The 21,332-nt window shown below is 40.3% G+C and overlaps 1 protein-coding gene, 1 long non-coding RNA gene and 1 pseudogene across 3 annotated transcripts in view; 2 read left to right on the forward strand and 1 right to left on the reverse strand.

The window, feature by feature from the left end:
* Positions 1-7,964, forward strand: part of LOC307063996 — a 31,761-nt gene extending 23,797 nt beyond the window's left edge. Inside the window, exon 4 of the long non-coding RNA XR_013811263.1 lies at positions 7,841-7,964. This is a non-coding gene — a long non-coding RNA (uncharacterized lncRNA). The remainder of the gene's footprint in view (positions 1-7,840) is intronic.
* Positions 2,580-3,989, forward strand: LOC307063991 (lipoyl amidotransferase LIPT1, mitochondrial). Its single transcript, XM_079720405.1, has one exon. It carries the CDS (start codon positions 2,838-2,840, stop codon positions 3,957-3,959), a length of 1,122 nt encoding a protein of 373 aa, XP_079576531.1. The 5' UTR covers positions 2,580-2,837; the 3' UTR covers positions 3,960-3,989.
* A 2,306-nt stretch (positions 7,965-10,270) lies between the features above and the next one.
* Positions 10,271-21,090, reverse strand: LOC307063994 (MIT domain-containing protein 1-like; annotated as a pseudogene). The gene is made up of 7 exons (XR_013811547.1): positions 20,940-21,090; positions 14,301-14,398; positions 12,544-12,680; positions 12,374-12,460; positions 11,421-11,536; positions 10,613-10,673; positions 10,271-10,512 (listed from the first exon to the last, which is right to left on the reverse strand). The product of XR_013811547.1 is annotated as an MIT domain-containing protein 1-like (transcript).
* Positions 21,091-21,332: the final 242 nt, after the last annotated feature.

Below are 21,332 nucleotides of genomic sequence, written 5' to 3' on the forward strand. Positions count from 1 at the left end.
GGATCAATTCTGGAGCCCTTAGTTACCATCTCTTCAGCTCTGTGCCATTGGCTGCTGGTAGCCAAAGACTCTTAAGTTCAATGCAGTCAAAACGGACCAGGTATCTTCACCCCATATCTCCTCTTCCTATGAAATCTGTCCTAGGAAATGTCACCTCTTTCCACCCATTTCCCAGGCCAGAGATCAAGGTATGCATAAAATTAATAAAAGAGGTAACATCCTGTGTACTTTCTATGTGCCAGGCACTCTCAAAAGCACTTTACATGTATTAGTTCATTTAATCCTGATACGAGTCCTGTCATTACCCACGTATTACAGATAAGGGATCTGCGGCACAGAAAAGTCAACTAATCTGCCTTAGCTGGGAAGAGACAGAGTTGGGATTTGAATGCTGGCTCGTAATCATACCATAAAGGACCCTTGACTTCTTTCTCTCACCCTCACTGAACCAATTACCAAATAGCAAGATTCTCCCTGCTTAAATCTCTAGGCAATGTCTCTGAAGTATAAATCTGTAAAACTCTTCAGCACCTCCTCATCACCCTCAGGGTGAAGTTCAAGTATTTAACATGGATTTTTTTTTTTTTTTTTTTTTGGCTGGAGGCTTGTGGGATCTTAGTTCCTGGACCAGGGATCAAACCCATGCCCCCTGCAGTGAAAGCACAGAGTCCTAACCACTGGACCACCAGGGAAGTCCCTAACGTGTATTTTAAGTCTCTTCATAATCTGATCTCTACTTCTGCCTCCTTATCTCTTGCAGCTCCCCATTCCTGCACTCTTAAATACCAGCCAATTGAATTAAATTCTTCGAATTCTTTGAATGGGTCTTTTTTTCCTCCAAGCTATTGTACTTTGTTGGAATACTTTTCCTTACCCCTTCTATGTCTCAACTTCAATGTCACTTCCAATCATGAGAGGGTTAAATGGCCTTCTAATGTACTTACCCTGTCATAGCACTTATGACACCGTATTTGAATTATCACCTTCCTTGGATTTTAGTGTCTCCCACTAGATAGTGAGTTCCTTGAAGGCAAGGACCAGTCTGTGACCTTAATGTTCTTGTGTCCATCCCTTCTCAGTGTCTGCTACCACCGTTCAGGCCCTCATTGTCTCTAACTGGGACAACTGCATGGGTCGGTTAAACCGTCTCCCTGCCCCTAGTCTATCTGTTTTTAATCCATGCTCAACACTGCCAGCAGAAGCAGTTTTGTATAATGGCTGACTTAACACTTTCCCACTTAAAACACCTCACTGTATCCAGCTGCTTTTAGAAAAAGGCCAAATGCTTTAGAATTACATGAATTTGTCTCCTCCCCTTCTTTATTCTACCTTGTCCCTAGTAGGCACTCCATAAACATTTGTTCAGTGAAGGAGGGACTGTATCAAATTGGGTCAAACAGAACCAAGAACAAAGAGTTTAACCAAAGAAACGGCATCTGGCTGCAGAGGCTTCCTAGGACAGCACAGCCAGAGATTTCAGCGGAGCTAGAAGACTGGTAGTGGAACTCCTTTGAGGAGGGAGTCCCCAAGACATGCCTTACTGTTGGAGGACTCTCTGTCTTTGCATTTGCCTGGAACATGCTACTCCCATCAACGTGGTAAAAACCATCAGATTTCGAGACTCAGTTCAAGTATCCCTTCCTCTGTTACACCTCTCCTGACCTTTCTAGATAGAGTGTAAATTGGTTCAGCTTTTCTGTAGCATTATTTATCAAGATATGTCAAGAGTGATGAAAATATGAAGACTTGTTACCCTAGGAATTGTGCATCTAGGATATAACTACAAAAGAATGTGGCCTAGTTCTGGGCTTTAATAACCCAGTCCTTCCCAGGTCTTTAACCTAAAGGAAAATTATGACCATTCTAAGAAATGAAATCGGAATAGAATGGTTTCTTTACAACCATAACTAGTCAAAATACTTCATTATTATAGCTAGTATTTTCAGCCTTTTCATCAGCACTGCTAACACAAATAATGTGTAAAGTGTCAAAACATAATAAAATTGTTCCTAGCCTTTCTATTTAACCTTGCTACTCTGACCACCTCTCCCCTGACTTCAGGGGGTCCATCCTAATTTAATATTGATCTAAATAAAACAGGCTGCCAGTAAACATGTATCTCAAAGTTAAATAGGAATTATTTTTAAAGTACTACAAGGACATAATTAAAGCTTTTCAGACAGATGTTCATGAAAACATTGTTAATAACATAGAAAAACTAGAGACAATCTAAACTTACAAACTGAGAGATTGGTTGAGTAAACGGTGGTGTTATCTTGACAATGGAATGTAACATGACATTAAAACAGATGTAAAAATAGGTTTAACATTGAATGAAATGAGTATGGTTCCACTTTTGGTGGGGAAAAGTGTGTGTGTGTATTTTACACATGCACATAAAAAAAATGGGTACACACTGAAGTGTTAATTGGGATTATCTCCGGGTGGTCATGTTATGGTTTCTTTTATTTTGCTCTTTTTGCTTGTCTGTATTTTCTCATTTTTCTCAAATAATGTGTATTACCTGTGAATTCAAAATAATTTGTTTGTCTTTGAGATATATTACATAATATATTTTCAGCTTTATTATTTGAAAAATCTGTGCCCTTATTCCATTTCAACTAAAACAGTTTGAGGTTTGTATCATTTATTTCCTTTGAGTACTCTGTTGTACAATTTTTGCTAAAGACTAATGATAAGGCTAAAAGGCAAGAAAAGCAACCAGACTGGATACTTAAATAAGTTTGGATTAAATAACCAAGAACTGATAGCTACAAACTAGAATTTAATTTTCTTTTTCTCAATCATTAATTTGTTTGTCTTCCATTTTTAAAAGCATGCTGATCCCATTTTCAATGAAGAATTGCTTCCAGTTACTTTGTAACCTCAAGGTCCCAGCAGCTGGTTTTAAAGACACAGTTAAAAGTGGGCTCATTTTACAGTCAGTTTCCAATGATGTTTACCAAAACCTGGCTGTAGAAGACTGGATCCATGACCATATGAATCTAGAAGCCAAGCCGGTTCTTTTCTTTTGGAGGAATTCTCCCTCTGTTGTAATTGGTCGGCATCAGAACCCTTGGCAGGAATGTAACCTGAATCTGATGAGAGAAGAAGGTGTAAAACTAGCTCGGAGGAGAAGTGGAGGAGGAACAGTCTACCATGATATGGGTAACATCAACTTGACTTTTTTTACAACCAAAAAAAAGTACAATAGGATGGAAAATCTAAAATTAGTTGTGAAAGCTCTGAAGGCTGTCCAGCCGCAGCTGGATGTGCAGGCTACCAAAAGGTTTGACCTTTTACTTGATGGACAGTTTAAAGTCTCAGGAACAGCTTCCAAGATTGGCCAGACCGCTGCTTATCACCACTGCACTTTGCTATGCAGTACCAATGGGACCTTCTTGTCATCTTTGCTGAAGAGCCCTTACCAAGGGATCAGGAGCGCTGCCACTGCGAGCACACCTGCCTTAGTAAAAAATCTTATGGAAAAAGATCCCACTCTGACCTGTGAAGTAGTGATAAATGCTGTTGCCACAGAGTATGCTGCATCTCATCAAATCGATAATCACATTCACCTAATAAACCCAACAGACGAGACACTGTTTCCTGGAATAAACAGCATAGCCCAAGAACTACAGGCCTGGGAGTGGATATATGGCAAAACTCCAAAGTTCAGTGTAAACACTTCCTTCAATGTGTTATATGAACATTCACACTTGGAAATTAAAGTATTCCTAGACATAAAGAACGGAAGAATTGAAATCTGTAATATTGAAGCACCTGACCATTGGTTGCCGCTGGAAATACGTGACAAGTTAAATTCAGGTTTTATTGGTAGTAAATTTTGCCCAATTGAAACGACTGTGCTTACAAGTATATTACATAGAACATGTCCAGAAGATGATGAACTACACAGTAAATGGAATATGCTCTGTGAAAAAATTAAGGGAATAATGTGATTCCAAGTAAATTTCTTAATATTGACAGTTTCAATGAGAGAATTTAAAATGTTTACAGTACATTGTATGTCTCTTAAAATAAAAAAGATCTAGTCTCCTTCAGTAACTTCTCCCTATTTGAAACTGTCTATCACCTATCCTAGTCCATATTTTCCATTGACCTCTAAGATACTCTCTGTCTTTATTGATTTTAATACCTGGCTGTATCTGTATTTCACCTCCTTTCTCTGTTACCATCTTGGGGTTGTATACCATATGGGACACTCTGACCTCAGAGTTAGTTCTTTTTCTTACCACTAGGGAATATAACCTCCGCTTCTTGCCACCTGATACCTTAAACTCTAAAATTCTCCCATTTCGTTGTTTCCTTATCCTTCCATCCTCTCCCATTAAATCAAGCTTATTGCACTTTTCTAAGCCGATAACTTTTCCTCAGTCTCTTGCTTCAACTCCATTTCTTACCAGCATTCTCATTTGTTTCTCTTGACCTATCATAGCCACCCTTTTTTTTTTTCCAACAATTGATTTCCACTCCTATACCCAGATGGCAGGCAATGCTAGAAAAAAATTCACATCATCTATAGTTTTCAACTTGTATTTCTTTGTTCTGTTGGTGCCAGATTCGACTCACCTGTTGACTCCCCCTCATTCTTCAGAGGCCTTATTCATAAATGTTCTCACTCTTCCTAAGCTCAGAATTCCATTACTCTTAATCTGGTCACAAACCTTGATTTATAATTTGAGAGTGGAGGGTTTCACAAATGAGCTCCTTCAGCGCCCCCGTGTTCTCTACTTCAACTTTTCTCATTTCATTCAATCTCAAAGAATTGGCTTGAGAATTGGCTTGTGGCTTTTCTCTCCAGCCTGTTTGTGCTTTGTATGTACTGTCAGTTATTTATCTCCTTTATCTTGCCTAACTCTCTCTCGACTTTTACTGGATCTTTAGCCTTAGTGAATAGACACGCTCATGTCTCCCCTTTCCCGAAGACTCCTGCTCAAGGCTTTACTCTGTTTATCTCCTACTCTCTTTATCTCTATCACTTCATTGCCAAACTTCTTCAAAGGGTACCACCACTGCCAACCATTTCCTGTCTCTACAGTTCACTCACATACTCCTCTTATTTCTACAGTAGTTCCTACATGTTTATTGAGTGTCTACTCTGTGCCAGGTACTTTGCTAGTTGTTGGATGTTCATGGTGAGTGAAAGCGACATGCTCACTGAGCTTAAGAACTGACAGTTTATAGTAGTGGTTTCAAACTTTTTAAAAACTGGAGTAAAAAATGTATTTTATACTGTGCACCAGCACACACATATGTTGACTATACCTAACAAGTTTCACAATACGATGCTTATCCTTTACTACTTACTTATCTGATATTTTATATTCAATTTTATTTCTTTAAAAATTGACTTTATGACCCATTAATAGGTCAAGACTTGAGTTTTTTAAAACTAGGGAAAGAAATCAGTAAATGCTTACAAAGTGAGAAAAGTATGAAAGAAAAGTCCAGGCAGTTAGACAATACGGGCTCCCTAGCTAGAGCGATCAGGGACCTGACATTGAAGCTGAGCCCTGAGGAATGAGAAGTGGAGCAGGCAGGAGAGTAATACGGATTTACCGGTTATCTATTGCTACGTAACAAACCACTCCAAAACTTGGTAGCTTAAAATAACAACAGTCATTTATTCAGTCCAAGATCAAGGTGACAGCAGGTTTGGTTTCCTCTTTTTTTAAAAAATTATTTTTTAATTTGGCCACACCTGGCAGCTTGTGGGATCGTAGCTCCCTGACCAGGAATTGAACCCGGGCCCCAACAGTGAAAGCGCCAAGTCCTAACCACTGGACCGACAGGGAATTCCCAGGTTTGACTTCTTCTGAGGCCTGTCTCCTTGGCTTACAGGTGGCACCTTCTTGCTGTGCCCTCACACAGTCTTTCCTCTGTGTGCGTATCTGTGTCCAGATGTCCATTTCTTATAAGGACACCAGTCATATTGAATTAGGGCCACCCTAAAGATATCATTTTAACTTATTTCTTTGAAGACCTTATTTCCAAATATGGTTACATTCTGAGGTACCAGGGGCTGGGATTTCAACGTGTGAATTTCTTGGGGGGGGGGGCTGCGGTTTGCACAATTCAACACATAACGGGGGTTTCAGGACTCAGAGACCTTCAGACATCTTCGCCTGAAACAACCAGTGTTTGGCTATCACATTAATTTCAGACCTCTTAGGAGATCTCCTTTCATGTATCTCAGTGGATCCAGATCCCATCCTTGTTTCTGAGTGGCTGTGGGGAGCAGGGGTGGACATACAGGGTTTTGCTGCAGCTGGTTCTCTCAAAGTGGGAGCAGGGTAAGGGAAGGGGATTTTTCAAGTTGCTCCTGGGACAAACACAGGTGCCAGGCTAGCTGTTCTTCATCTGAGGCAGGTTTCATGGGCAGGCCCCATTGTTCTTTGCAATATTAAATACCAAGTAAACACAATTCTGAAGGGGTTGTTCATGGGCCCGTTTTTAAGCACTACATTTGTCACAACAACTGAAAATTATTTTCTAAGAAAGGTATAAAAACCCTGACATGATGTGCTTGGTGCCATAAAGCAGCCATGATTTTCTGATACCCTTTGTTTCTCGAGAGAGAGGACATCAGGTGAAGGCTTCAGGTTCCAAAAGGGAAATCTGACGGGCATTCCTGGAACACATGGATTAAAGGCATGTTTTGCAGGTCGATTCTGCAGAACTTTCTGTATGTCTGCATATGAGGATGAAGGGGAGGGAGGAATCAAGAATGACTCCTAGATTTCTTACTTAAGCAACTGGACGGATGGGGGTACACGGGAGCAGTGGGGGAGTGTGTATCCAAAGTTCAGTTGGGGCCTGTTATGTTTGAAATGCTTGTGTGTTTCTGAGATGCCAGGTGAAATGCCAAATAGGCAGCTGAATATGTGAGATTAGAATTCCAAGGAGGAGTCTTGGCTTAATAGGAGTTGACAGCATATAAATAGTATCATATATCATGAAAATGGATAATTGTGGACTTTTGTAATTCATCTAAAGTTTAAAGTGTTTAGCATCCAAGTCCCCTATGTTTGGGGAATCCTCCAACTTACAAATCTTGGTGGGAGGTGGAGCCCACCTTTTGGAGGAGGCCATCAAGAGGATGTGACCGCCAGTTGTCCTTCAAGCTGGACCCAGGCAATCAGAGGCTCCTAACCTCCTCCCCTGTCCTTGGAATGTATGTTCTGCCCACTGTACCTGTACCAGGAGCCCACCAGGTCTGGCTTAACTCAAGCTTTCCCCTGCTGCCATGCAAAGCAGGCTGCCACCGTAAGGGCATTAGAGAAGCTGAGTACCATTTATGGATACCCTTGTCCAATAGACAGTGACTGGGCAGTCACATTTTAAAGGTCATGATATGCAAGTGTAAAACAAAGAATGTTGCCCACCATCCAGCTCTACAAGGCTCAAGTCATTAGCCACTGCAGTCGCTGACTGATGGTGCACCCTGAGGAATTCAGGACAAAAAACAGGATGAGAACATATATGCTTTGGAAAAACGGGCCCCTTAGATAGTTAGATATACCTCAGGAAGATTTTTAGAGAACCCAGATTCTTGCATCTTCGCATACATAGAAAAAGCACTAACATCAGTAACTAATATATCTGTTCCTCATGACCAGCACTAACCTTCTACTGAGATGTATACTTGACTGCACGGTTTCCCTGGCCAAAATTACGTATATACTGGCTTCTTCCCCTGTGTCTTGGGGAGCAGTCCCCTCTGGGCTACCAAGAGGCTGTTTCCCAGGCTATAGTCCTCACTAAGTTTTCCGAATAAAACTGAAACTAACAACTCTTATGTTGTGCCTTTTTCTTTCAGTCAACATAAGATTGGGTGAAGGAACATGACACTGATGGAGGTTCTGTCTCTCCTACAAGCTACAACCAGCAGAGTCGGTAGAAAGGAAGAATGAAACATTAAAGCAGCAGATTGAATTACTAACAGGTAAAACCCACCTTGGCCAGATGGACTAAAGTACTATCCCAGGCTTTAAGACATTTGAGTGATCAAACAGTAGGGCCTGTTGCCCCACAGGCCAGATGGGAGACCCTTGCTTAGACACACGATACCCACATTAAGGTATGGAAATTGCAGGAGACAGCCATTTCCCTCTCACTGTGGATCTACGAGCTATGCTGCTGAGAACACCAAGCCCCATCACACCTGGGAAGGGAGTTTGCAATGGGATTTGTAAAGGAACCTCCCACCAAGATGGGTGAGTTACTTTGCATCCCTGTTTGAGGAGGAATGACTCATTCTCCACTGGGATGCTGATGTCCTGCTGCAAACCAGACCCATCCAGGTACTACACCTGGAACAGAACACACATCTTTGAAAAAGGGGAGAAGGTGGGAGTCCTGGTCTGGCAGTTCCTGCCCCGTCCATCTCCTCACACCTGATAGTGCTTCCTCCCCCAGCCAACATGGAAGGTACACACAACTAGGTCAAGTTTCTAAAGCTGCAGCCACATTAACGTCTAATTATCAGGCCACAAGTGTAATTCTTTTTTACTTATTTATTAATTTTTTCCCCACAAGTGTAATTCTTATAGGGGAAGACCTCCCCATACAAGTTCCTACTAAAAAAAAGGTTACTATCTAGTACCTAGTTTAGGAGAACTCCAATATTTAAAAGGTAGGGTGGAGGAGAAGCAAAGTGTGTTACATGGAAGTTGAGATTCAAGAAGGGAGCGGCCAGGGACTTCCCTGGTGGTGCAGTGGTCACCAATCCGCCTGCCAATGCAGGGGACTTGGGTTTGAGCCCTGGTCTGGGAAGATTCCACATGCTGTGGAATCCTAAGCCCATGCACCATAACTACTGAGCCTGTGCTCTAGAGCCCGCGAGCCACAACTACTGAAGCCCGCGTGCCTAGAGCCCGTGCTCCGCAACAAGAGAAGCCACCGCAATGAGAAGCCTGCTCACCGCAACGAAGAGTAGCCCCCGCTCGCCATAACTAGAGAAAGCCCGTGTGCAGCAACGAAGACCCAATGCAGCCAAAAATAAATAAAATGAAATATAAATAAATTTTAAAATGGTGTGAATTCAGAACACAATGATAAAAAATTCCAAAAAAAAAAAAGGGAGTGGCCAGCTGGGTCTAATATACTCCTGAAACAAGTAACATGAGGGTTAAAAAGTGTCCATTGGATATGGTGGTATGGAGGTCACTGCTGACCTTGATAAGAGCAATTTCAGTGGAGTGACTGGGTAGCCGGATAGAAGTGAATTGAAGTGTGAATAGGTGGTGAGGAACGGGGAAAAAACTGTATAGAGAACTCCAAGAAATTTGTTCATGAAGAACAAAGAAACAGGGTGTATCTGGATGGGAATGTATGTACCGCAGGAACAACCCAGTAGACATTGCTCAAAGGACCAAATCCTTGGTCAGGTCAAACTTGCTGAAAATGTGGCAATATTCCTTATATGTTAGGACTATTAACCCTTTTCCTATATGTTGTAAATTTGATCTCATATGTTTTTAACTTTTTTATGGTTCCCTTTATTCAAGTTTTAAATATTTATATGATCATTTGCTCTTTACTCTCCTTGATAATTCCTGGGTTTTGTGTTATGCTTAGTACATTCAGTGGAGTTAAAAAAAAAGTGTTTGGATATTTCATTGCATTAGCTCTTTAACCCATTTAGAATAATTTCTCTATGTGGCATAAGGTAGAGATCTAATGTTACCTTTTGCAAACTTTTATTGGCTCGTCTACTCGTTTCCCACTAATTTGAAAGACCTTTATTATCTATTATGTGCCCATACACACATCCACTTTCTCTCAGGTGTGTTTCTGGATTCCTTATTCTGTCCCTGTGACTTATCTGTCCATTCTTATGCCCAAACATTAAGATATATATATATATATATATATATATATATATATATATATATATATATGTATATATATATATATATATGTAAATGTAAATAGGTAAATGTCTGCTAAAGACACTTAATTGTAACAATATTATCGGTGGTTATTTTTTTCTGGTTGTTAGGCTCACAAGCCTATCTGTCTCTTAAGAGTACTCTAATTCATGATTTTTCTTCCTGGACTCTACATTCTCAGGGACAAGATTAAAGCATCCAATTCATCTTCTTAATAGGTGCTCATTACATGTTGATTCACTCTCCAACAGGCAAGTAGAGAAAATCTGGTAAAATGTTTAAATTCACCATATGACTTGAAACACTATAACTCTACTGAGTAATATATTTATAAAAATACTTAGGATTGGTCACACAACTGAACAATGAATCCATAAATTAGTAGGAATGTAGAAGTTTATTGTTAAATTCATACATTATAGGAATGATCTGTCCAAAGTAAAAAAAAAATTGAATATTCATTTAAAATAGAAATATATAATGTAAATTAGGCTACTACCCATCATATTTTTTGTGTGTGCTTATTATGAAAAATGTCCACTGTTGTTTCATGACATGGTCTTAAATCAAAATCACAATATCCAAGGGAAAAACGACTCTAAGAAGAGAAGAAAAGAAATTCTTTAACAAAAAGGACCAAAGCCATTTTGTTAAAGTAAAAAGAGTGCTACACAGTCACTCATAAGACTATATCCTACCTGTGGTTTCTTAAAATAATCAAGTCCCCTTCCGATCTTAATCATCCAACCATTTTTGAACCTATTGAAATTAGTATATAGTATTACATTCCAGACATTTAAGTCAGACAATGACCAAAGCTATAATGTACTAAGTGTCAGCTAAATTTCCCCCTAACAAATAAAATCACTTCCTCCAGTGGCAAGAGTTGAACCAAACCTGGGTTTACCTATGGGCTGTGTCTACAGTGAAACAAAACATCCATTAGCTGATAAGGAGTTTAACAATTCAATTAAACCTTCCTCCTGAATTTCACCTTGCTGATAAAGCTTCCCAGTTCTGCTAAGAAGTGGCTTCCAAGTGTACTCAGGCAGACTGTGGTGATGTTTCAGGGGTTCCCCTGCCTAGAGGTGGGGGACATAAGCAGGGGGAGCCCTGGCAGGCATGACACAACGTCCTGTCATGCCTACTAGAATATTTAAAAGACCATGAGAAGTAAAACCACATTAAATAAATATTAGTATCACTAGAAAAGGAAATTATCCCAATGCCATAACACTGTGTATAGCTGAATGACAGAAAAGTACTTCCTCTTCTCACATGACACAGAACATGTAAATTTTATTCCATTAGGAAATAGGAAACTCACATACAGGACAAAATAAGCCAGATTTTTTTTTTCTTCAAAAGTGAAAAGATATGAAAATTGAGCTTTATTTAAATCTTTAATATTTAAATTGAATATTGTATGTAATTATATATAACTTATTATGAGAAATAAAAGTATTTTTCAACTGCATAAAAATTAAAATATTACTATACACTAACCTAATTTCCCGGTCGTGTATCAAAGAAGAATATTCTAATTCCAACTGCACTCCATGATTCCTGAGTGACTCTCTTATTTCTTCCAGGCCACTACTTTGCTGTTCTTTCCCACTGCCCTGTTAATAGGAAAAATACAACTTTTTGCCTCAGTTATTAATATTTTAAATTATTCCTAAACAATGCAATGTGTATCATAGGTGAATTAAAATGAAAAGATTCTATACTAGTTTCATTGTCCATTATTGCAAACAAGCAACCGAAGAAGATGAAGTAGTTTAAGAGCAACTGTTTTTATCAAAATAATTGTTTTTTTCTCTAACGTGAACATAACACAACTCTGTCCTATCTCCTAAAATGTACTTTATTACATTAGCATTCTGTGGCTTGGCAAATCTGTAAATATTTTTTATAATTTCTAGAGATGCATGTTTTTTCATAGTAAATTTCTCAGCATGGCACAGGACTCGTTTACTAATAAACCCAGATAGCTTTAGTTTTTCTGTAAAAGGAAGTGAAAGTGAATAAACCTATATTCAATTAAAGAATAAATAAAATATATTTTAATGGTGCTGTTTCGTTATTCAGATGGGGCTTCCTTCTTCTCAAATTAATCATAGAAATATGAATTCTTTAGAAGCATTCCTATTTAAATCAAAATCAAGATGACAGAAATTGTCAATAATGCAGACAGTGTGATTGCCTCATAGAATATCCAAGAAACTGAGAAACTACTTGAACAAGAGAGTTTAGCAAAGTGGCCAAATACAAGATATGACATACTGAAATCAACAGCATTTTTCCCAAGGTGTTTTATGCCGGTTGTTAGAGAATAAGTTCATTCCCAGTGAAACAGCTCTAACTGAAGCATGATGTCCAGGTTTGCCTTGAACTACACCCTGCAACTGAGTAAAGTTCATGACATTAAGAGACAGTAAATGCCTTCAGATACCTACTTCATCCAGAGAGGTGAGGAGATGAATAGTTTTTATCTTACATGTTCTCTTAACCAGCATCTCACAAAATCGAAGGAAGTTATACAGCTGAAAGACATTAGGAGGCGTTATTACTAACTCGTACATTTAAAACAATAACGTTTCATCGTACGGGAGTACATTTCACCTACCTGATGAGTCTGTCTAATGTAAGGATCTTCTATCCAAACTTCCGTAACTGTTTCATTCAGGTATTCTTGAAAAAGTGACTCATAACTGAAACCTGTTGCATTCTCTTCTATTTTAATTTGCTTGTGATATTTTCCAGCTACAAAACACAAGCTTCAATAATAAAATCAGGGACTACTTCCTTTCTTTTTATACATACTATATTTACACCCGGTAATAAATCAGCATCAGATACAAGTTAATTTTTTTTTAACTCGTGCAGTCAGCAAACATTTTCAAATGCCTACTCCATGCCAGGCACATTGCAAGATGCTACACATGCAAAGGTAAATTCCATGTGGGATTTTTTGCCTTCAAGGAGGCCGGGCAAGTGGGAAAGTCCAGAGATTTCTTGGAACAGGTTCTTGAACTAAATCCTACAGACCAGGCAGTTTATTCAAGAGGGAACCATATGTATAAAGATACCTAATATTCCTGCCACCATGAGTAGAACCACAAGCTATGATTCAGTGGCCATCTGGTCCTTCTCTTCAGATTTAAGTCTTTTTATGACTTGCAACTGAATAGCTGAAGTATTAAATATATAAATGCAATATAATATGGAGTCTAGGAGTCTTTCTTAGAACTTGTAGAGACTGTGTTAAGCAGAAATTTATAGTACTTCTTAATAACCCAAGCCAAAGCCTAGAATGCCACAGCGTCAGCAGGGTAGTTCCATTGTTTTTGTTTATTCAAAATGGCTAATTATTGAATAAGTTATCGAAGACCTTTACGGCTTTTTTTAAACATATGACCCTTAATGGTAGTTCCTAATTTATATGGTGGTTGCATTTTTAAACCTTGTTTGAAAACCAGTAGCTTGGATTCTGTTCCTAATATTTCCAAAGATAGAATGTTACCAACCGTGCATCGGTTTTCAAGCCAAGCTAGCCACACAGGTTAATTTAACCCACAGTATTCAAACCACAATGCTGATGGTACTATATTTCATCCAAGTTTTAGAGGGAAATTGCATTGTAGATTTCAATTTGGGGTGAAGGAAACAATTTTATTCCCACTCAACAGAGGACCTCAATGCGGGTAGTCAGGGTGTGCGCTAGTACAGAATACCAGGAAGAGGTGGGGAGAGGGCTGGAGTAAAGAGCAGCTGAGGGCCGGGGGCACTGGGTTTTTTGAGGGCAGTAGTTCCACTGACTGTAGAAAGCAGCAGCTGTGCCCTTCAGGTGGCAATGGCCATTTGTTTCTATATGTTTGTAAACTGGATCCTCATGAGTAGAGAACCAATTATAAATAGGGAACCATACCTCCTGCACCTCTAATCATTAGAAATACCTAACTCCTGAACTGTTTTGACTCACAATGAAAATCTCAAAGAAGTCCCAGGAGTTTCTTGAGCTACTTTAATATTTCGGTCATTTTATAAAGGGAAATACAAATAAAATACAGGATTTATATTCAGTATTCCTCTGTAGTATTATTGAAACTGGAGTCTACACATAAGCTTCACGGGGATCTATGAACTCCTTAAAATGGCATGCCAAGTTCTGCAGTACGTCGAGCTGTCCTCAGATTCTCAGGAGGGTATCTGACCCCCACCTTCCCCCGACCAGGGAAGAAAAAGGTTAAGAACAGCTCGTGTGCAGACGAAAGGAAATGCAGAGTAGACCTGCAAGCTCCAAAGGGCACAGCCAGAAACACTGGGTGAAATGGGCTTTATCACAATAGCACATACACACACTCTCCAAAACAGCCTCTTTACCTTCTTTTTCTTGATCCAAGTATTTATGTTTTCTGCTCTATCCATGTAGTCAGAAATTCTTTTTCTGAGATTACATTTCTTTGTTACATCTTTGGTACCTACAAATTTAAAAAGTACACTTTCAAGTTTCAAAACAGGCTTCCCATTTGGTACAAGCAGTATTTCCCATTTCCCAAGTTTTCCACGGATTTCCTGTCCTTTGGCATGGTCTGTCTTGGTCCTAAAATGCACAAATAATAGGCCCAAATTTAGCTTGATCATGTAGGGCCTTCATTTTTTTCACTAAGCATTTGAAGCAGCTTTATTTAGGAGTGGGGACTCAGACACCGTGTCTCACTGCTGAGACTTCAAATCTGGTGAGGAAACAAAGGTGGCTTATTACATGTCACTGAGTCTGAGCACTATTTTGTCCTAATTACCCATAAGTTTGAAATCTAAGCATAATCAAAAGAGAGCAAACAATCAAAAGAGAGCAAATAATACCTATCTTTCTTCCAGAAAACCAGTTTCTGTTCCAGACTTCCCCTTTATGGTTTATGCTGAATCATTTTCCCAGCCACCCCAAAAATGGAAGGTATTTTTGAATATACATTATCAAATAAAGTTTTACTCCAAGCCCCACCCCCAATCAGTCACCAAATCAATTCCTGGCTCCTTCCTTCCTCCCTTTTAATATTGCTTTTATTTTCCATTATAATTTCATTTTTAAACCCTGAGTTTTAAAACATTTTATTTTGAATTAACTATGTATTTATGGAAAAGCTACAAAAATGGCACAGAATCCCTTCACCCAGATGCCCCTAGTATTAACATATCACACAACCATGGTACAGTTATCAGAGTAAGTAACTTAATATTGACACGACACTATTAGCTCATCTACAAACCTAAAGAAAGTTAGTGGGAAAATCCGTTTTCTGGTCCAGGATCCCACATACCATGTAGTTGTTATGTCTCTTTAGCCTCCTACGATCTGTAACAGTTCCTTTAGTGTGTCTCTGCCTTTTATGACCTTGACATTTAGGAAGAGTACGTGGTCAGTTATTTTGTAGAATGTCTCTCATTTGGGGCTGTTGTGTTTTCTCATGATTAGACAGACTGAGGTTATGCATTTTTTTAGCAAGAAAATCACAGAAGTGTTGTGCCCTTCTCAGTGGGTACACGATGTTGATGTGTCTTATTCCTGGTGACACTGACTTTGATCACTTGGTTAAGGTGGAGTTCACAGATTTCTCCACTGGAAAAATCACTATTTTCTCTTTTGTATGGAATCACTATCTTGTGGGAAGATATCCTATCTCTCTCCACTCTTCATCTGCTAATTTTAGCATCCGTTGATGGTCTTTGCCTGCAACAATTATTACTGCAGTGTGTGTCAAATGCTGATTTTCTATTTCCATCATTCCTTTTTAATTTATTAATTGGAATTCCACTGTAAGGAAGAGCTGCCTCTGCTCTCCCATCTACTTACTTATTCAACTAATGATTTATATCAATATGGACTCATGGATATATCTTTTATTCTATGGGTTGTAATCCAATACTATCAATATTTTCTTGCTCAAATTTTAAGAGTTCCATCATGTTGGCTCTTTGTCCTTTTGACGTAACCCCTCATTTTTTGAGCACTTCCTTACTTTTTGGTGCAAAATGTTTTATTTTCCCTGCCCCAGCCCTGGAATCAACCATTTCTCCAAGGAGTGCTGGTTCCTTTTATCCGAGAATGGTATCAAGAAATCATATTTTGGGTACTAACTGTGCTCACTGCTACTCAGGGAGTCTTATCACTACCTCTAGACCCTTTCCGTCAATGCAGGTAGAAAGTACGTGGAGGTTTACTAACACACACATACAACTCTATTTCTATGTCTGTCCATCTGTATCTACATTAAAAACCATAAATTCGGGCCTCCCTGGTGGCGCAGTGGTTGAGAGTCCGCCTGCCGATGCAGGGGACATGGGTTCGTGCCCCGGTCTGGGAGGATCCCACATGCCGCGGAGCGGCTGGGCCCGTGAGCCATGGCCGCTGAGCCTGCGCGTCCGGAGCCTGTGCTCCGCAACGGGAGAGGCCACAACAGTGAGAGGCCCGTGTAACGCAAAAAAAAAAACAAAAAAAAAAAAACCATGAATTCATGCTGATAACTTTGATCCCACAGGGTTCATTCTAGCCTTCCTCCTTTCCTTACCTGTAACTTCTTTCATTATCCACAATATATTTACTGGCTTGTTCAAGCCTAGTATAGACACAAAATAGTTTGAGAATTCCTAACCCATACTGTTGTGAGAAAATAATTTACCAATTAAAATAATACAATGTTTGTATACTGTTCACTTTGTCTTTAACTTTACAGAATACAGCCAAAATACTATTTTCCAAAGATGCTTAGGTTACCTATTTCTTTCGCTCTCCTTTATGTATAACAATTGAATAACTTAGAGAAGTTATTCACTCCCTCCTCATCCTGCTACCCTACTCCCATTTCCCCTTTCTTTCCACCTCTTTCCCACCCACCGCATATTAAGTAATTAATTTCATTAGTTTCTGGTTTTATCCTTCCTGTGTTTCAACAAATGAGTAGACACATGAAAATCTTCTTATATCTTTGTCTTTACATGCAGGTTACCATACTATAGCTACTCTTTGTCCTTTGCAGTTTTCACTAAACAGTATATCCTGGGAATCACTCCATATCACTTGACAAAGATCTTGCTCAACCCTCTTTACAGCAGTATAGTACTCCACTGTTTGGCTGTACCATGGTTTATGCAACCACTCTCCTACCCAGGGGCATTTAAGTTGTTTCCAACACTTTGTTGATATCCATATAATTACTGAAATCTTTCCCTTTCAAGTTCTTCTACTGCCAAAATTAATATCATTTAGACCCCCACTTTCTCATGCCTATACTACAGTAGCATAAGAAAATCTTAATATACCCATATATCATCCATAAATATCTTGTGGAGAATCCTGTTTTTTTGTCCTAAGGTGATATGAGAACTCATACTCTTCCACTACGTTGATATATGTGCCTCTAAACTCAAAAACTTTGAACTTTTTGTCAGGATTCAGCATTTTACGGACTCTTTACAAAGAGGCAGTATGAAAAGTGATTAACAGCAAAGCATCTGGAGTCAGGCTGTTCTAGTTCAAAACTTGCTTTGTCACTTTTGCCTATGTGACCTTGGCCAGTTATTCAACCTCTCTGCAACCTCATCTGTAGCACAGAAAGAGTAACAGTACCTTAGAGAGTTGTGGAGATGATTAATTATGAAAGAGACTTGCATGTAGGAAATACTCAATAAATGTTGTCAATATGATTATCATCTACATAATTTTTTCCATACACCTCCCTCTCAGCTTCCTTTAGAACATTTTATCTAACACCTCTTTTCTTAAGCTCTACTGTTACTGTGCTCCTGCCTATAAATATACTCTATATTCCCTGTCCTCTACAAATATAGTACTCCTTTCTTAATCATCATCCTTGATTGGAGTTTGATACTATAGACCCATTCTTCAAACATGCCTTGGTTTTCCAGGCTTGAAATCATACAGCCATCTTCAATTCCCATTCCAACATCTAATCACGTGCCAGTGCCAGTAATTCAATGTCCAAACTGTCCCCTCCCTTTCCTAATACTGGTGTCACCCCCCTGGTTCATTCAGGCCCTTATCACCTCTCGTCTTGACTTCTGTAGGAGCTCCTTAATTGGTCTGCTTGACTTCAGTCTTCAGGTTAATGTCTCTCCTATGCTCTTGCCACATTCACTCATTTACTCAAGAAATATTTACTGAGAACTTACCACATGCCAGGCATTGTTCTAAGCACTGGAGACGTAGCAGTTAAGTCCTCCCCTGTCATTCAAATGAGAGGAAAGACAACAATAAAAATAAATTGGTAGGACTTCCCTGGTGGCACAGTGGTTAAGAATCCGCCTGCCATGCACGGGACATGGGGTCAATCCCTGGCCCGGGAAGATCCCACATGCCACGGAGCAACTAAGCCCATGCGCCACAACTACCGAGCCTGCGCTCTAGAGCCCGCGAGTCACAACTACTGAGCCCGCGTGCCACAACTACTGAAGCCCACGTGCCTAGAGGCCATGATCCACAACAAGAGAAGCCACCGCAATGAGAAGCCCACACGCTGTAACAAAGAGTAGCCCCCGCTCGTCGCAAGCAGAGAAAGCCCACGCGCAGTAACAAAGACCCAACGCAGCCAAATAAATAAATAAATAAATAAGCAATGGGAAATTCACAATAGTCAAAAGGTAGAAGCAATCTCAGTGTTCACTGGCAGATGAATGGATTTAAAATAAATAAATAAATAAATTGGTAAAACACGTATGTTAGATTGTGCTAAGTGCTATTAAATAAAATAAAGCAAGGAAGAAGGATAAGGGAGTCCTGGCATGGGGGTTGTAATTTTACACTGGGGTCAGAGAATGTCCTCACAAATAAGGTGACATTTGTGTAAAGACCTGGAAGAGGAGTGGGAGTAGGTCATGCAAATATTTGGGAGAAAAGCATATTCCTAAGAGAGCCGAGCCCTGAAATGCAACTCTCATTACATCACTCCTTTGTAAAAACTTTAAATGGTTTCTCCTTGTCAATGGAATGAGTTAAAATCTCCTAGCAGGGCTTCCCTGGTGGCGCAGTGGTTGAGAGTCCGCCTGCCAATGCAGGGGACACGGGTTCGTGCCCCGGTCCGGGAATATCCCACATGCCGCGAAGCGGCTGGGCCCATGAGCCATGGCCGCTGAGCCTGCGCGTCCAGAGCCTGTGCTCCGCAACGGGAGAGGCCACAACAGGGAGAGGCCCGCGGACCGCAAAAAAAATAAATAAAAAATTTTAAAAATCTCCTGGAAGTCAAGGCCATCCGCAGTGTGCTCCAAGCCCCAGTCTACCTTTAATCTTTACTTCTCACTCTTTCTCCACAGACCTATGCCAAAGCGAACTGAACCACTTATTTGGTAAAACAGTACAGACAGAATTGGAACACTTTCAGCTGCATTTCTGAAATTCTACTCATCCCTCCAAAACCCCTATCAAAAACCACCCACACCTTTCCATCCCCCAATGACTGTTAACTGTTTAAATCCTCATTGCACTTGTCCATATGGCTCCTGGCACTTCTTCCCTGTGTTAGAGTTATTTGCACTTACATCTTAACCTGCAAGATCACGTCACTGTCTCTCTAAGCCCCACAGGATCAGTGGAGCACACAGGCGCAGAACTCCTGTGATGCTGCTGCTTCAGCGTCGAACAATGTACACCATCTCTCTTTCTGAGAGTCAGTATAGTAGAGTCTTTAAAGCCTTGGCTTTCAACTGTGACTCTACCAATTGTGGCAGAACTGGAAAGCGAACTTTATTTTTTATGCTGTAAAATGAGGATAACATCACCTCCTACTTCATAAGGCAATCGTAAGAATGAATTGAGATCATGCTTTTAACGTGCTCTGCACACTGCCTGGCACTCAGCACTTACAAATGATGTTACTCTCATTATCATCACCATCATCACCGTCATCATCATCATCATCATCATATGGTCCCTGCCCAAGGTAGAGTTTTACCATTCTGAGAAAAGTGCTGAACATTGAAAAGCAGCCTCTACTATCTCAAAGCTTCTGAAACAAATCAGAGACACTCAGGCTAAAAAGCACAGAGGGGAGATCTGAGGCCAGACTAAGAACCCCAGGGGCTGGGGAGCAGGGGCTGGTCTTAAGTCAATTTAATACATAATTACTAGGTGTTTACTACCTGCCAGGGATTGTATTGGGTGTTAAGGGTTATCTGTGTACCTCTCAACATTCAATAACCATGTAACACAAAGTCTTAACTATCTCCTCTCACAATCCTATACATTTCTCACACCGAATTTCAGTACACCCATTTCTCATTTAAAAAAAAAAATCTTGTTTTTAAACTTTTAATGAAGGGACTTCCCTGGCGGTCCAGTGGTTAAGACTCCGCGCTTCCATACAGGGAGCGCGGGTTCGACCCCTGGTCCGGGAACTAAGATCCCACATGCTGCGGGTCACGGCCAAAAAAAAAAAAAAAAAAAAATTTAATGAAAATGTTTAATGAGAAAAGTAAGGAAAAGGGTGGAACGAACACCCTTATTACCCACCACCTAGATTTAAAAATTGTTAGCATTTTGCCATATTTGCTTCAACTTTCTTTTAAAGTAAAATCAAATTCAGACATCATGACAATTCTTCCCCAAACACTTCTTCAGGCTACATCTCTAAAATTAAGAACAGATTTCGAAAAATACCAGACTGCCTAACAAAGTTAATTTTAATGCTACCCAATCCATAGTCAACCTTTCCAACTTGATCCCAAAATGTCTTTTACAGCTCATTCAAACCCAAATCTTTTCAAGTCTTATCTATTACATTTGGTTATGTCTCTTAAAATTCTAGGATAGTAACCCCTCTTTTATTGACGACATCAGTCTACTAAAGATATCAAAGAAATCAGTCCACCTGTCCTGTAGACTACCCTACGTTCTGTATTTTAAGGCTTTCTCGCTGTGCACAGTAAGCGTTTTAATCTTTCACTGCCGCCCAGACACAGCAGATTGCAGCTCCTTTTCCTCTAGTCCTCCCTCCGCGGCTCACTGCTCACCTTTCAGAACCTGCAGGAGCATATCAATCCCCTCCTGGTAACACACCAGAGCCTGCGGGTACCGGCACTCGGACTCTAGTTCCAACGCCCGCTTTATCACAGTGACTGCAGCTGTGCTTCCGGAGTCCTGGCCCAGGAGAGACCCCGCCATAATGCCAGAAACTCCCTTCCGCCCCAACCTCCCCCTAGGCGGGCGGTTCTGCAGCGCTCCCGGGAGCGGTCACGTGACTCCAGTGCGCCTGCGCTCTCTTTTTATGGCGCCTGAGTGGGAGGGACTCGGCCGGAACTAAAATGCCAGGTTGTGTGCACTGTGAAGGTCGGGTTTGAGTGTGGCACTCTGGGTCCTTTCTCTGCTCCGGTTCCCCTGAGTGGTGAGCTTCAGGCTGAAAGACA

This window comes from Hyperoodon ampullatus (assembly GCF_949752795.1).
Source record: "Hyperoodon ampullatus genome assembly, chromosome: 15".
Classification (NCBI taxonomy): domain Eukaryota; kingdom Metazoa; phylum Chordata; class Mammalia; order Artiodactyla; family Ziphiidae; genus Hyperoodon; species Hyperoodon ampullatus.

Bases quoted from the DNA above. Each gene is read 5' to 3' on its own strand.
- LOC307063991 (XM_079720405.1), top strand. From the start codon at position 2,838: ATGCTGATCCCATTTTCAATGAAGAATTGCTTCCAGTTACTTTGTAAC.